General features: G+C 53.6%; 3 protein-coding genes across 3 annotated transcripts; 2 read left to right on the top strand and 1 right to left on the bottom strand.

The window, feature by feature from the left end:
• Positions 1-116: 116 nt before the first annotated feature.
• On the top strand, positions 117-2,004 carry C8A04DRAFT_26658 (surface antigen-domain-containing protein; the record flags this gene model as incomplete). Its single annotated transcript, XM_062780007.1, has 4 exons — positions 117-149; positions 336-386; positions 479-665; positions 749-2,004. The coding sequence occupies 4 exons, from the start codon at positions 117-119 to the stop codon at positions 2,002-2,004; spliced, it is 1,527 nt and encodes a 508-aa protein (XP_062639027.1).
• A 482-nt stretch (positions 2,005-2,486) lies between these two features.
• On the top strand, positions 2,487-5,294 carry C8A04DRAFT_26657 (uncharacterized protein; the record flags this gene model as incomplete). The annotated part of the gene is made up of 1 exon (XM_062780006.1): positions 2,487-5,294. One exon carries the CDS (start codon positions 2,487-2,489, stop codon positions 5,292-5,294), a length of 2,808 nt encoding a protein of 935 aa, XP_062639026.1.
• Positions 5,295-5,361: 67 nt separating this feature from the next.
• On the bottom strand, positions 5,362-11,747 carry C8A04DRAFT_35685 (uncharacterized protein; the record flags this gene model as incomplete). The annotated part of the gene is made up of 17 exons (XM_062783258.1): positions 5,362-5,538; positions 5,601-6,528; positions 7,234-7,817; positions 7,936-7,962; positions 8,022-8,215; positions 8,273-8,312; positions 8,367-8,442; positions 8,499-9,028; positions 9,078-9,250; positions 9,322-9,922; positions 9,988-10,242; positions 10,293-10,650; positions 10,725-10,821; positions 10,885-11,389; positions 11,501-11,510; positions 11,571-11,658; positions 11,723-11,747. The coding sequence occupies 17 exons, from the start codon at positions 11,745-11,747 to the stop codon at positions 5,362-5,364; spliced, it is 4,668 nt and encodes a 1,555-aa protein (XP_062639025.1).
• Positions 11,748-12,987: the final 1,240 nt, after the last annotated feature.

Genomic DNA, 12,987 nt, shown 5'->3' with positions numbered 1-12,987 from the left:
TGGGGGCTGCCATTGGAGGGGAAGAAGTTCTTGGGAGTACCTAAGAAACATTTGTTCTCGCATCCTGCGATCTGAAGTTTCGATCGCGACCGTTGTCGGCGCCGAGGGAAGCTCTCATGGCGAGCTCCTTTGGGTTTGGAGGCAGTAATGTGAGTTATTCCCCTAAAAGAATACAGCATGATTTGTGTTCTCGAACAGAATGCGACCGACTGGGTTGGCTATCTGATTCCTTCATGCCCAAGCCCCTCCATGGTATAAGTTTGAAATGCGCTACCGTGAATCATGGGTCGAGGCCAGCTTCGGAATACCTTGACTAATTGTGATTCCTTTTATAGGCCGTCACCAAAGCCGGAACTACCTCTGTCAACACAGCGCAGACCCATATGGTACCTAGTAACCTCCTTATCGCTCTCTCGCGCGGCCGATCGCACGATCAACCCTCACGTCCGCTGTTGCTGACCTCGAGTCGCCTTCGCAGCTCGACGAACATGTTTTGACTCCAGCGTCGATCAATTCCATAGAATTACATGGCGCCGTCAACACTAGGAGGAGTTTGCTGGATCACGTCCTCAACCCCGTGGTAGAAGAGGCCGCAGCTCAGGGAACGACGCTGGGGCAGGTCTTGGATCACATTGGAGCCGCGACCAAGAAGCTTGCTCGTTTTGGTGCGCCACTCTTTATTTTTGCATCTCTACAGTGTACCGAAGGCCGCGGTGTTGTATGTTGACATATCGATCGGCAAAAAAAGATATCTTCAAGGAGGACGGATTCAGCGTCTTCCTCTCCGAAGCCCCACGCCCCGACTCGGGCGTCCCAGCGGACAGGACCGAACTCGACATCTCGATCCGCGTGAAGGAGAAATCGCGCTTGGTGTTTAGCGCGGGAACGGACTTTGGGAACACGGAGGGCTCGGCCTATACCAATGCTGTAGCACGCAACGTTTTTGGAGGTGCCGAGACCCTGTCTGTGAACGCCAGTGCTGGGACACGCACAAGATCGGCCTACAACGCTACGCTCTCAGCGCCCGTCAATGGCAATCCCGATCTTCGGCTTTCGGCTGAAGCCTTGCGCTCCGTAACGCAGAAACCCTGGGCGTCACACGAAGAACAACTCACCGGGGGGAACCTTCGGCTGGCTTGGTTGAACGAGAATAGTGACACCCACGCTGTCGTCTATTCGGCCGCCTGGAGGCAACTGACCGGGCTGGCCGCGACCGCCTCGCCTACCGTTCGGGCGGATGCCGGTGATTCGTTCAAGAGCTCGCTAACCCACACATTCACCCGCGACCGCCGCGATAATCCGATGCTCCCCCAAAGCGGCTATCTCCTGCGTTCCATCTCCGAGTTGGCCGGTTGGGGTCCTCTGACCGGTGATGTTTCTTTCGCCAAGACAGAAGTAGAAGCGACGGGCGCGCTACCCGTGTCGGTCCCTGGCGTTCAAGGAAACTCTGGTGTCTTCGTTAGCGGTGGCTTCCGCATGGGTGTGTTGTACCCGCTGCCTTTAGGTTACTCCCTCACCGGCTTAACTCAGCCGAGCCGTATCAACGACCGTTTCCAGCTCGGTGGTCCGACCGATGTTCGTGGATTCAAACTTGGTGGACTTGGCCCGCACGACGGTGTTGATGCAGTGGGAGGAGATGTTTATACCGCTGGCAGCGTTAATGCCTACCTTCCGCTCCCTCGCACGGGGCCCGACTCACCCCTACGGTTGCAGCTCTTCGCCAACGCGGGACGGTTGGTGGCGATCAATAGCAGCACAGGGAAGAAGTCAAAAGAGGGCAACAGGAAAACCCTAAGCATGAGCTCAGCTGCTGTGCTCAAGGGTGTCGGGTCAGCTCTCAGTGAGCTCACCAACGGCGTACCGAGCCTGGCCGCGGGCATTGGGCTAGTGTATGCGCATCCAGTGGCGAGATTTGAGCTGAACTTTAGCTTGCCCCTGGTGCAAAGGAAAGGGGAGGAGGGCCGAAAGGGGTTCCAGGTTGGCGTGGGCATCAACTTTCTGTAGGATGGTTTGGTGTATGCCGCGAGGGACGTTGTATAGAAACGTACATAAAGCTTGTTTGACTACCTAAACATTTGCCTTGGCGCTCTGATTGGGTCGCTCGCCTGGCCTAGGGGAGATTCCTGCTGTGAAAACTGGGGACATCCGAGGCAGACGGGACGGCAGAGGGCTTACTTCCCGTGTTTCTCAGACGACACTCTCCCTCTTTGCTGACCTCTAGAACGCCATGGCAGGACATCATCGGCTGCGGAGAGCTGCCACCGAGCTCGCTGGGAAAGTGGGGATGAGGATGAAGGGCTGAGGACGTGATTGGCAATTCGGATAACATCGTCCCGAGCATCCACTTGGAGATGGTTTAGGCTGAGAAGCCGACTCGACTTACAAACAACAACGTGAATGACACTTCCTGTGTCTTGTCACAGTTCAACGTGCCATTCTTGGGTTCTCTTACCTTTTGATACCGAAGAATATCCAGACTCCTCACAATGCCACAGCAGACGATCCAACTTTCCTCCAACTGGGAGTTCAAATCCGACAAAGACTCGACATGGCGTCCGGTCTCGCAGGTCCCCAGCAACATCCACACCGAGCTTCAGCACCACGGGTTGATTCCGGACCCTTTCCTCGACCTCAACGCACTCGAAGTTGACTGGGTTGCTGAACGAAAATGGATTTACAGGACTCACTTCGCCACGCCAACTCTTAGCAACGACGAGGGCCCGATCAACACTCACTTCATCAAGATCGACTTGGTCCTCGAGGGCCTCGACACCTTCGCAGACGTGGTCCTCAACGGGGAACACGTCCTCCAGTCAGACAACATGTTCATCGAGCACCGTCTCCGCGACATCGGAAGCCGTCTACATCCCCATGACACGAATAATAGCGGGGGCAGCAACAACAACACTCTCGAAATCACCTTCCACCCGGCTACCCAACGCGGCCGGGAATTGGTTGCTGCTCACCCTGAGCACGAGTTCATTGTGCACCAGACCGAAGTTGCCAGGGGACCCGTGCGCAAGGCACAGTACCATTGGGGCTGGGACTGGGGGCCGATTCTGGTGACGTGTGGGCCGTGGAAGCCAGTGAGGTTGGAGGTGTATGCTGGGGTGAAAGTGGAGAACGTGAGGGTTGACTACGAAGTGAGCCTGCAGGATCGGGATAGCGTGGTGGAAGCGGTTGTGCACGCGGATGTTTGGGGGGCGCGTGGAGAAGTGGAAGCTCAAGTCGAGGTGTTGTTGCGGGGGAAGAGAGTGGTGCTGATGAGGGAGCAGTTCGATGGGGGTTCTGTGGATGGGTCATCATCATCGTGCCGGGAGTATTCATTCCAAAGCTTCGCGATCCGGAACCCCAAGCTGTGGTGGCCGCGTGGTCATGGCCCGCAGAACTTGTATGAGGTACGAGTACGCATCGTGGCCAGTGACGGGTCGACTGTCCTCGGCGAGGCGCCGCACCAACTGGTCGGTTTCCGCAAGGCCGAATTGATCCAGGAGAAAGACGGGTTCGGCCAGTCGTTCTACTTCCGCGTCAACGGCGTCGACATCTTCTCGGGCGGCTCCTGCTGGGTTCCCGCCGACAGCTTCCTCCCGCAGATTCCAGCTCAGCGCTACCGCGACTGGATCCAACTGCTGGCTGAAGGAAACCAGAACATGATCCGGGTCTGGGGCGGCGGGGTCTATGAACCCGACGTCTTCTACGAGGCGTGTGACGAACTGGGGATTCTTGTCTGGCAGGACTTTATGTTTGCCTGCGCATCGTACCCGACGTACCCGGAGTTCCTCGCCTCTGTCACTGCCGAAGTGCGAAGCAACGTCCGTCGTCTGCGACATCACCCCAGCATTATTCTCTGGTGCGGGAACAACGAAGACTACCAGCTCGTCGAACGGTACAACCTCGAGTACAACTTTGAAAGCGACAAGGACCCGGATTCATGGCTCAAATCCACCTTTCCGGCACGGTATATCTACGAGCACCTCCTCCCATCCCTTCTCGCCGAGGAATGCCCTCCATTTCCCTTCTCATCTCAACCATCCCCTCCTTCCCTTTGGCCCCGCTCCTCAGCACTCTACCACCCCAGCAGCCCCTGGGGCAACGGCACCAGCACCACGCTCGCCGTCGACCCAACGGTAGGCGATATCCACCAGTGGAATCTATGGAACGGCCCTGCTCAGCCCTGGCAAAAGCTCGCAGACATGGGCGGACGGTTCATCAGCGAGTTCGGTTTTGTCGGATACCCACACACGTCTACGATCCGGCAATTTGTGACTGACCCTGCGGAGCGGTATGCCGGGAGCCGGACCATGGATTTTCACAACAAGGCTGTGGTGCAGGAGCGGAGGCTGTGGACGTATATCGGGGAGAACTTCCGGGCTGAATGGGCGGGTAAGCGTGAGGGGGATGGAACAGTAGGGTTCGCGCATCTGACCCAGGTGATTCAGGCGGATGCGCTGGGGGCTGGGTATAAGTTGTGGCGGAAGGGCTGGGGAATTGGGTCCAGCTCTGATGGCTCTGATGGTACCGGTACGGACACGGATACAACAACCACACGCGAGCCAAAGGGTAGGCAGTGCGGCGGTGTGCTAGTCTGGCAGCTGAACGACTGTTGGCCGGTGGTGTCATGGGCCATCGCAGACTACTACCTCGTCAAAAAGCCCGCATTCTACGCCATAAAGCGGGCACTGGCGCCGTTGGCCGTGGGCGTGAGCCGCAAGTTCCACAACTGGACCACGCGCCCGGCTGATGCGCTGTGGAGGCGGGACACAGGACATGTGGACTTGCGCAAGATGCTGACGGACATCGAGTTTGATGTGTGGGTGTCCAGCTCACGGCTGGATACCGTTGACGGGAAGGTGGTTGTCAGGTTTGTGTCGGTCAAGACGGGGAAGGATATCAGGGAGAAAATGGAAAAGCAGGTACATGTGCGTGCGAACGGCTGCACCGAGGTACTGGAGAAGTTTGCGTTTGACTGGAAGGACGCGTCGGTCGCTGAGCCAGAGCACTTTGTCATTCAGGCAGCTCTGTGGGTGGACGGCGTGCGAGTGAGCAGTGATGTCTCGTGGCCGGATCCGCTCAAGTATCTGGACTTTGCGGATAGAGGGGTCAAGGTGAAGCATTCTGAGGGTCAGGGGGCGGTGGAAGTTTCGGCGATGAAGCCGGTCAAAGGGTTTGTGTTTTCTGAGGAGGGGGTCAAGCTCAGTGACAATGGGTTTGATCTCATTCCTGGGGACGAACCGGTTTCGGTAAAGCTGGAAGGGGCCGCCCAGGAGCCTTCTTGGACATTTGTTGGCCGCTGATAAAATTTGACACCCAAGTTTTATTGCTGATGCTCAACGAATAATTAGAGGAAAGCTACCTACCCAACTACGAGTGCCCGTGAATCGCCTTCGGCTGGTACAGCTCCTCCAGATACTTCTCCTCTTCGTCCGTCAGCACTTTACCCCTTGCCGAGATGGCTTCCTCCAGCCTTTGGACACTGCTGAAGCCGATAATGGGACTCGTGATACGCTTGTTGATCCACGCAAGCGCAACGTGGGAGATCTAGTTCACATCGTTAGCAGATGTTTCCACACAGCAACTACACATCATAAAAACCCACTCACCGGCCACTCGTGCTTATCCGCCAACTCAACAACGCGGTTAATGGTGTTCAGATCCGTCTCAGTCGTCCCATGCGCACCGGGTTGGCTGTTCTTCTCGCCCTGGCTGCGCGTCGTCGACCCGTACTTCTCCGGACGACGAGCGAGATGGCCTCGGCACAAGGGCGCCCAAGGGATCAGACCAACCCCGGTGTCGTTGCAGAAGCGAATCATCTCACGCTCCTCCTCGCGGTACAGCAAGTTGTACTGGTTCTGCATGCTGATAAACTTGGTCCAGCCGTTGCGCTCCGCGACGAACTGCAGGCGTGCAAACTGCGTCGCCCACATGCTGCTGGCGCCGATGTAGCGGACTTTCCCGGCCTGGACCAGGTCGTGCAGCGCCTTCATGGTCTCCTCCAGAGGCGTGTTGTGGTCGAAGCGGTGGATCTGCAGCAGGTCGATGTAAGGGGTATCCAGGCGCTTGAGCGAGGCCTCGACTTGGTTGAAGATGGCCGCGCGAGACAGGCCGAAATTGTTGACGTAGTCCTTGGACGTGGCAATTTGCGCGGGGAAGAGGACGCCGCGGAGTTCGGGCTGCTCGCCGACGGCGAAGTTGCACTTGCTCAGGATCACCACCTTCTCCCGCGGGATGTTGTACTTTTTGATCGCCTTGCCGACGATGACCTCGGACGCGCCGTTTGAGTACACATTGGCTGTATCCCACGTGTTGAGCCCGCGTTCGTAGGCCGCTTTGAGCAAGGGCAGTGCTTCTTCCTCGCTGATGGCCCAGTCCAGCGTCCTCGGGTCACCGAAACTCATGCAGCCGAAAATGGGCACCGACACCGTGAGGCCGCTTTTACCCAGACGCCGATACTCGCATTTTGAGTTGTCAATCGACTCCTGGAGGCCAGCAGGGATGAGAGGCATGTTGTTTATCGAGAAATAAAACAAGCTGGGCTGGAGGATATGGATAATGCTTGGGCTGTATGGGCTGTCGTTGATCAAGACGATCCAACTTCAACAGGCATTTGGGGGGGAACTCCTGATTTAATATATGTACTAATGCCCCCCACACTCCACAACGGAACCCCCCCCTTTCCATTCTCTCCAAAACAAAAACAAAAAAAGAAGCATGGAAATGCACAGCCATGATGACCAACAACATTTTTACCCCGCAGCGGGGATAAAAGGTGATAAGGTCTTGGGCCCGACGAGCGTTGCAGTGCCCGTTCCCGGATATTGTCACGAGGTGGAGTTCGCTTCCCGGCCACATGGGATTGGGAATGCAACGGTTGAGCACGCCATCAAGGAACCCCTAGCTTTAGCAACCGTGGGGGATCCAGCAAACGCAATTCTTCGTGGGGGAGGCTTAAGAGGGGCACCGTGACCGACAGAAAGAGTGTGCTCTGCGAAGTGCTAAACTCGAGCATGCTGTCACGCTGTGACCGGGATAATTATCTGAAAGTGAGGCTGGGAAGGGCAGAAGGTGCTCGCATCAATTGATACTTATGTACTGAGATGTAGTTACCTGTCCAACGCTTGGGATTGACACTAACCCAGGTTGTTAGTCCAAATATAGCCCAAGCCGCAGGGTCATGACGTAGCAGTATGAGGGATCGAACTCACCATCTCGTAGTATATCCCTCGTTTACTCAACAGCGAGGAATGGTCCCCCTTTTCCACCACTCGGCCGTCCGCAAGAACAAATATCACGTCGGCGTTTTGCACCGTGGCCAGTCTATGCGCCACCACCACCAGCGTTCTATTTTTCTTATTCTTCTCAAACACCGCTTGCACCAGCCCTTCTGTCTCGGCATCCAAGTTGGAGGTAGCTTCGTCGAGAAGGAGGAGACGGGGATCGCGAATCAAGGCTCTCGCAATGGCAATGCGCTGTTTCTGTCCCCCGGATAATGTTACACCGCGCTGACCGACCTCGGCGTCGTATCCATCTGGGAGAGAAACGATGAACTCATGGATCTCTGCGTCACGGCAAGCTTGGTGGAGTTGCTCATCCGTTATTGTGTCTTCATTTACGCCGAGAAGAATGTTTTCCCGGAATGTGCCACTGAAGAGGCCCGGTTCTTGGGCCACGAGTGAGATGTCTTTGCGGTAGCTTGTGAGGCAAAGATCGGTCAAGTCCGATCCGTTGTATTCGATTCTTCCGGTGCTGGGCGTGTAGAATCTGCCATTAAACATAGTTAGAGTTTGGGTCCAATATAAATGAGGATTGGGCCCATTAACCTTTCGAGGAGCGAGATGACGGTAGTTTTGCCAGATCCTAAGATTTTGGCGATCAAGTCAGCCCCCTTTTATGTTTTATTTACCTGAGACTTGAGTAATCCATACCTGATGGGCCAACCACGGCGGCAAACTGTCCTTTCTCAATCTAAGGGCTTGTTGTTAGTCTATTATCGTGGGTTGTTTCATCTCGCAGGCCTTACTTACCGTCATATCTAGACCCTTTAAGACGGGTGTATTTCGCGTCGGATACTTGAACGACACGTTCCGAAACTGGATCTTGACTCCCATGTCCTCATCTCCTAGATCTCCTAGATCTAGCGAAACGAGCTTACCATCTGTGTGATCTTGAGTTCTCATCCCAAGAATCCGGTTTGCGGAGAGAGTGGCTTTCGCAATATCTAGTTCTCACGTCAGTTTCATTACCACTTTGTTCAACGCTGGAGTTGCTCAATTACTTGGAGAGTGACTGAGCCACCTCCCTGTTCCAAGGGCACCCTAGATAGCATTAGAAATATTCTCTGCTGTTATAATTACACAAAAAACACTCACCTGCATCACGGCAATGTAAACAACCATGTATTGAAAGGAGGTGTACGCTCCCTTCAACATGAGCCCGCCTCCGTACCTGCAGCCAGTCAGCATCAAAATCGTAAAATGGAAAGAAAGTGATGCTGGTCTCACCAAAGTACAAAGGCCATACACAGTAAGACAACGCTGTCTGCAGCGGAGAAGATCAACGTCGTCCAAGTGGACTTCCAAAACGCTTTCTTGATCTGCTTTTGAAGAAGACTCTGGTACCGCCGCATAATGGTATCCTCCAACGTTAGTGCCGACACAGTCCTAAACGCTGCAATAGATTCGGTCGCAAACTTTGCGCTTTCCGCAAACACTTCATTATTCTTCTGCTCAAACTGTCGCTCGTATCGGATCCGGAAGAAGGCCGCAGCGGTGATCAGGGGCACTGAGGAGCAAAGCGTCACAATGGTAAGTTTCCAACCGAAATAGAAGGCGATGGCCAGACAGCCGACAATGTTCAAAATGGAGATGAGAACGAATGCCATGTTTGTGCCAAGGAGCTCTTGGAGATGTATAGGGTCGGTGGCTAGCTGCGCGGTAAGGGCGCCAACGGAGTGGGCTTCGTCGTCAAAGAACGTGATCGATTTGGACAACATATTAAGGAAGTACTCGCCACGGTAGCGATGCGTGATGTACTTTGCTGAGTTAGAACCAATCATTCGATTTTAAGGTGGACTTGCTCACAAAAGTAATTGTGGCCGATGACCAACCCAAAGCAAAGTAGCTCGCCGCCACGAAAATGGCCAACATGACGAACATTAAGCTCCAGAAGTTTGCTGCCGCAGTGACCCACTCATCCCATGACTGGAACAGTACGAGTTCGGTCGCGAACAGGTATGCCTGGATCGGTTGACTCGCTGATTATGAGAAGGAGGGATGAATTAGCTTGGTGGACGTTCGACGGGAAAAAGGGGTGGTAGGAGCATACCTCCTCCGCCCAAGGCGCTGAGAAGAAGGATAGTGTACCACGTCTTCTGGCGGGTTTGTTCTCCTAGAAGCGGTAGGAAGGTCTGCCAAAACCCCCTCTTTGGCCGTTCTGTATTACCCTGTAATTCTTTAGTGTTGGTGGTGTCGGACTTGTCAATCAGTGTTGTGTCCGTGGTGATGGTGGTGAGGCTGCTCTTCTCAGTGACTTCGACATTGGATCGGGTTCCAATGCTTTCTTGGAGTTTTTGGGTTTCCGTGACAAGTTGTTGAGCAGTCGCCAGAGCAAAATATGCCCCGCCCTCCTGCGCCATCAAAACATCATGCGTGCCTCGCTGAATTGCTTTGCCCTTCCGAAGAACGATGATGTTGTCTGCCTTTTTGACTGTCGCAAGTCGATGGGCAATGACAAGTGTCGTACGGTCCTTGGACACTTTGTCAAGGGCTGCTTGAACCATTTGTTCCCCGCGGACGTCAATGCTGCTGGTGGCCTCGTCTAGGATTAAGATTTTTGGGCGCTTGACAATGCTTCTTGCAATGGCTAGGCGCTGCCGCTGACCACCGCTGAGCTTCATACCAGAATCTCCGACCATCGTCGAGTACCCCTGACTATTATTAGCAAACTTTCGGTGCCATACCGGGTAAATATCTACACCATGCTGGAACTCACATCTGGCAAACGACTGACAAACTCGTCAGCATATGCTTCGATACATGCTTGCTTCACGAGGCGAGTTTTGGTCTCATGATCTGAGTTCTCCCATTCGGTACCCACTAGGCCAAACTCGACGTTGGAGAAGATGGTGTCGTTGAAGAGACATGGTTCTTGCTGTACGAGGCCGATTTGGGACCTCCACCATTTGAGGCCAATCTGTCTCAGGGGCTGGCCTGCGACGGTGATTAATCCATTTCGACAGTTCAGGCTCTGTTAATATGTTAACTAAGGCAGGCAAACAACACCAAAGGCAAACCCACCGGATGTCCGCTATCTGGTGATTCAATTTCATACCACCGTTCCAGCAAGCCAACAATGGTGCTCTTTCCCGACCCAGAAGGACCAACGATTGCAGTGACTTTACCGGCCGGGAGACGGAGGCTCAAGTCATCCAGGATCTTGGTATCCGGTCTCGACGGGTAGGCAAAATTGACATGTTCAAAGACGATATCATCAGATGCTGACATATCTAAGCCCTTAGTACCCGACTTGTCAAGACGTGGCAAATCAATTATGCTGTAAAATATCTTTGCTGCACCAGAAGCTTGTGCTGCTGCAGACAATGGAGCTGTGATCCCACTGATTGCGGTGGTCATGAGCATCACTGACATGATTACACTGCGCAATAAGGAGGTAATCGTTAGCTTGATTCTTACATCACAGCTTGACAAAATCCCGTTTATGATTCTTACACGATTAGGGTTTCTGCGCTTCTGAGTTCAAATCCCATATGCATTTTCAACGCGTACCAGAACGAGAGGGCGAAGGTGCTGTAAACCGCGAACTGTACTGCATGACGAATTATTAGTTGTTCGTTTGGGACCTGAAACTGGAAGCCGGGAGCCCACTTACTTGGCCCTTGCTGCATTGCCACGACCGGAGCCATCTTCAGGCCACGCCGGCGGGATTCATCTGCCCACTTAGCAAATCGCTTGGTAATCTTGCCCGCCGCGTCACATGCGACAACCATTCGGATCGAGCTAAAGGCTTCACTTGCAATAGTAGATGCCTGGATATTGGACTGTTGCACCTCGCTCAACCGCTTCACAAGCGCTGGAGTCGTCATGAGGTAAGTGATGACGATTAGAACCACACCGCTGCTGGTTATCAACGTGAGAGACCAACTGTAAACCATGGATATGGTAAATGCGGCGACGACAGTTGAGCAGGATTGGAGAAATGTCGAGAGCTTTTCAGATATACCAGTTTGGAGTGCGCTGGCTGTGATTGTGATGATTGCCGCTGTCTGCCCCGGTGGTAGGACGTCGAGCGTTGAGACAGGCTGGGAAAAGAGAGACTTCATGTATTCGATTCTGATAGCAGCCGATATTCTCATACTGGTTGTCCGAAATCCGACCTACGGATCAATATTAGCAAAAGCTTAATGGAGAGTCATGATCTTCGAAGCCATGGAGAAACTTGCATATGCAGTGTAGTCTAGAATAAGCCTGATAAGGAACAAGCCGACAAGATACAAACTATACCCACAGTAAGCTAAACTGAATATATCCCCAAAAATGCCAACCCCGTTTACTCACGCGCAAGAGCTAATGGCAGCGGCGAACATCTCATAAGTTGTGGCGGCATCGGTACTAAAGTACCCAGTGAACGTGCCTACCAAGTGGCCTTCGTATGGGTTAGCAAGGCTGGCAGTGTAAGTTCTTCAACTGTCAACGAAGCCTGCACATACCGAAAACGATGTTCATGGCGGGCATGGTGGCGCCAACCCCCAATGATGCCAAGACAGCAACGGTGAGGACCGTTTTGTCTAGCCATGTTGAGAAGGTAAATATGCGCTATAATTCTAGTAAGTCCAGCGCGTCATAACTAAACCGTTGTCCATCTCATAGAAGAATCTCACAATAAAATCTTTCAGTGCAGTACTTTGGCGTATTTTTGCTGGTTCCATCTTCCCAGTGGATTTGACGACCGATAACGGCTGGGGCAGTTCTTTCCTTGAGTGAGGATAGGCCTGAGCCATTGAAGCGCGTAAATCGATGGGTTTGACTCAGTATCGTACCCTCTGAAGATTGAGAGGATCGTCTTTGCGAGGGCCCCTTCCGGTACGCCGGGGAAGTATCAACGGGGGTGCCAAAGCTACGCCTTGATGCTATCCCCCGGCTCGAAGGTGACCAAAAAGCGGGCTAAATTCACGGGAAACTTGAAGACTATGGACATGACGTTTGGTTCTTGGAGCTATACCCGTAGGGAGCCGGACGGAGGGGAAAGCAACCGGAACTGAGACTCGGCAAGGGCACAGGGATGTGAGCGTCTTGAGAAAGGCAAGAAGCTTCCGAGGTTGATCACGCTGGTACAGATAACCGTAGATCCCTTTCTGGGAGCGCACATAAACATCGAACGGGACATCAGAATCCGGAATTGAGATGGCGAAGAAAGTGGACGTTCGTGATATGGCGGATCGATTCCTTACAGGCAGCATGGTTGAATGTTCTTGCCTCGGGCAAGACCGACGGCTTAGAGAACAGAGGGGAGCAACAATGATTCTTTCCGGTTTCATAACGAATCCAATATGCGGGCAATAAAAGCGCAATTAGGCTTTCTGCTTGATAATAGATACCTCGAGAGCAAGACAGGCCTTTTGCCAAGCACATCTCCTGATAGTGTTGCCAGCATTGCACCGTTTTCACTGGTTACAAGGCAGACAGATTGCTTCATGTTAAAAGCATGACCAGATTCCAGATGGGAAAAATGCAAGTGGAAGACATACCCGGCAGATACCTGGCGGCGAACGTACCTAACTTGGACCGTGCATGGTGACTTCTCACGAGCCATGAACACGCAGCACACCGCACCGCGCCTCCCGCCCGAGTCGGATCTCGGGGATGTCGGGTTTCAGAGTTCAATTTTACTTTAGGTAGGTAGTATGCAGGGAACCGACTACCATTCCTACTCCCCGGCCGTAACTTCGTGCACCCGAGAATACATGCACCACGG

Source organism: Dichotomopilus funicola (genome assembly GCF_033296635.1).
Source record: "Dichotomopilus funicola strain CBS 141.50 unplaced genomic scaffold C8A04scaffold_14, whole genome shotgun sequence".
In the NCBI taxonomy this organism is placed as follows: domain Eukaryota; kingdom Fungi; phylum Ascomycota; class Sordariomycetes; order Sordariales; family Chaetomiaceae; genus Dichotomopilus; species Dichotomopilus funicola.
Note: the sequence above shows the minus strand (reverse complement) of the source record. Positions and strands in the feature narration are given on the sequence as shown.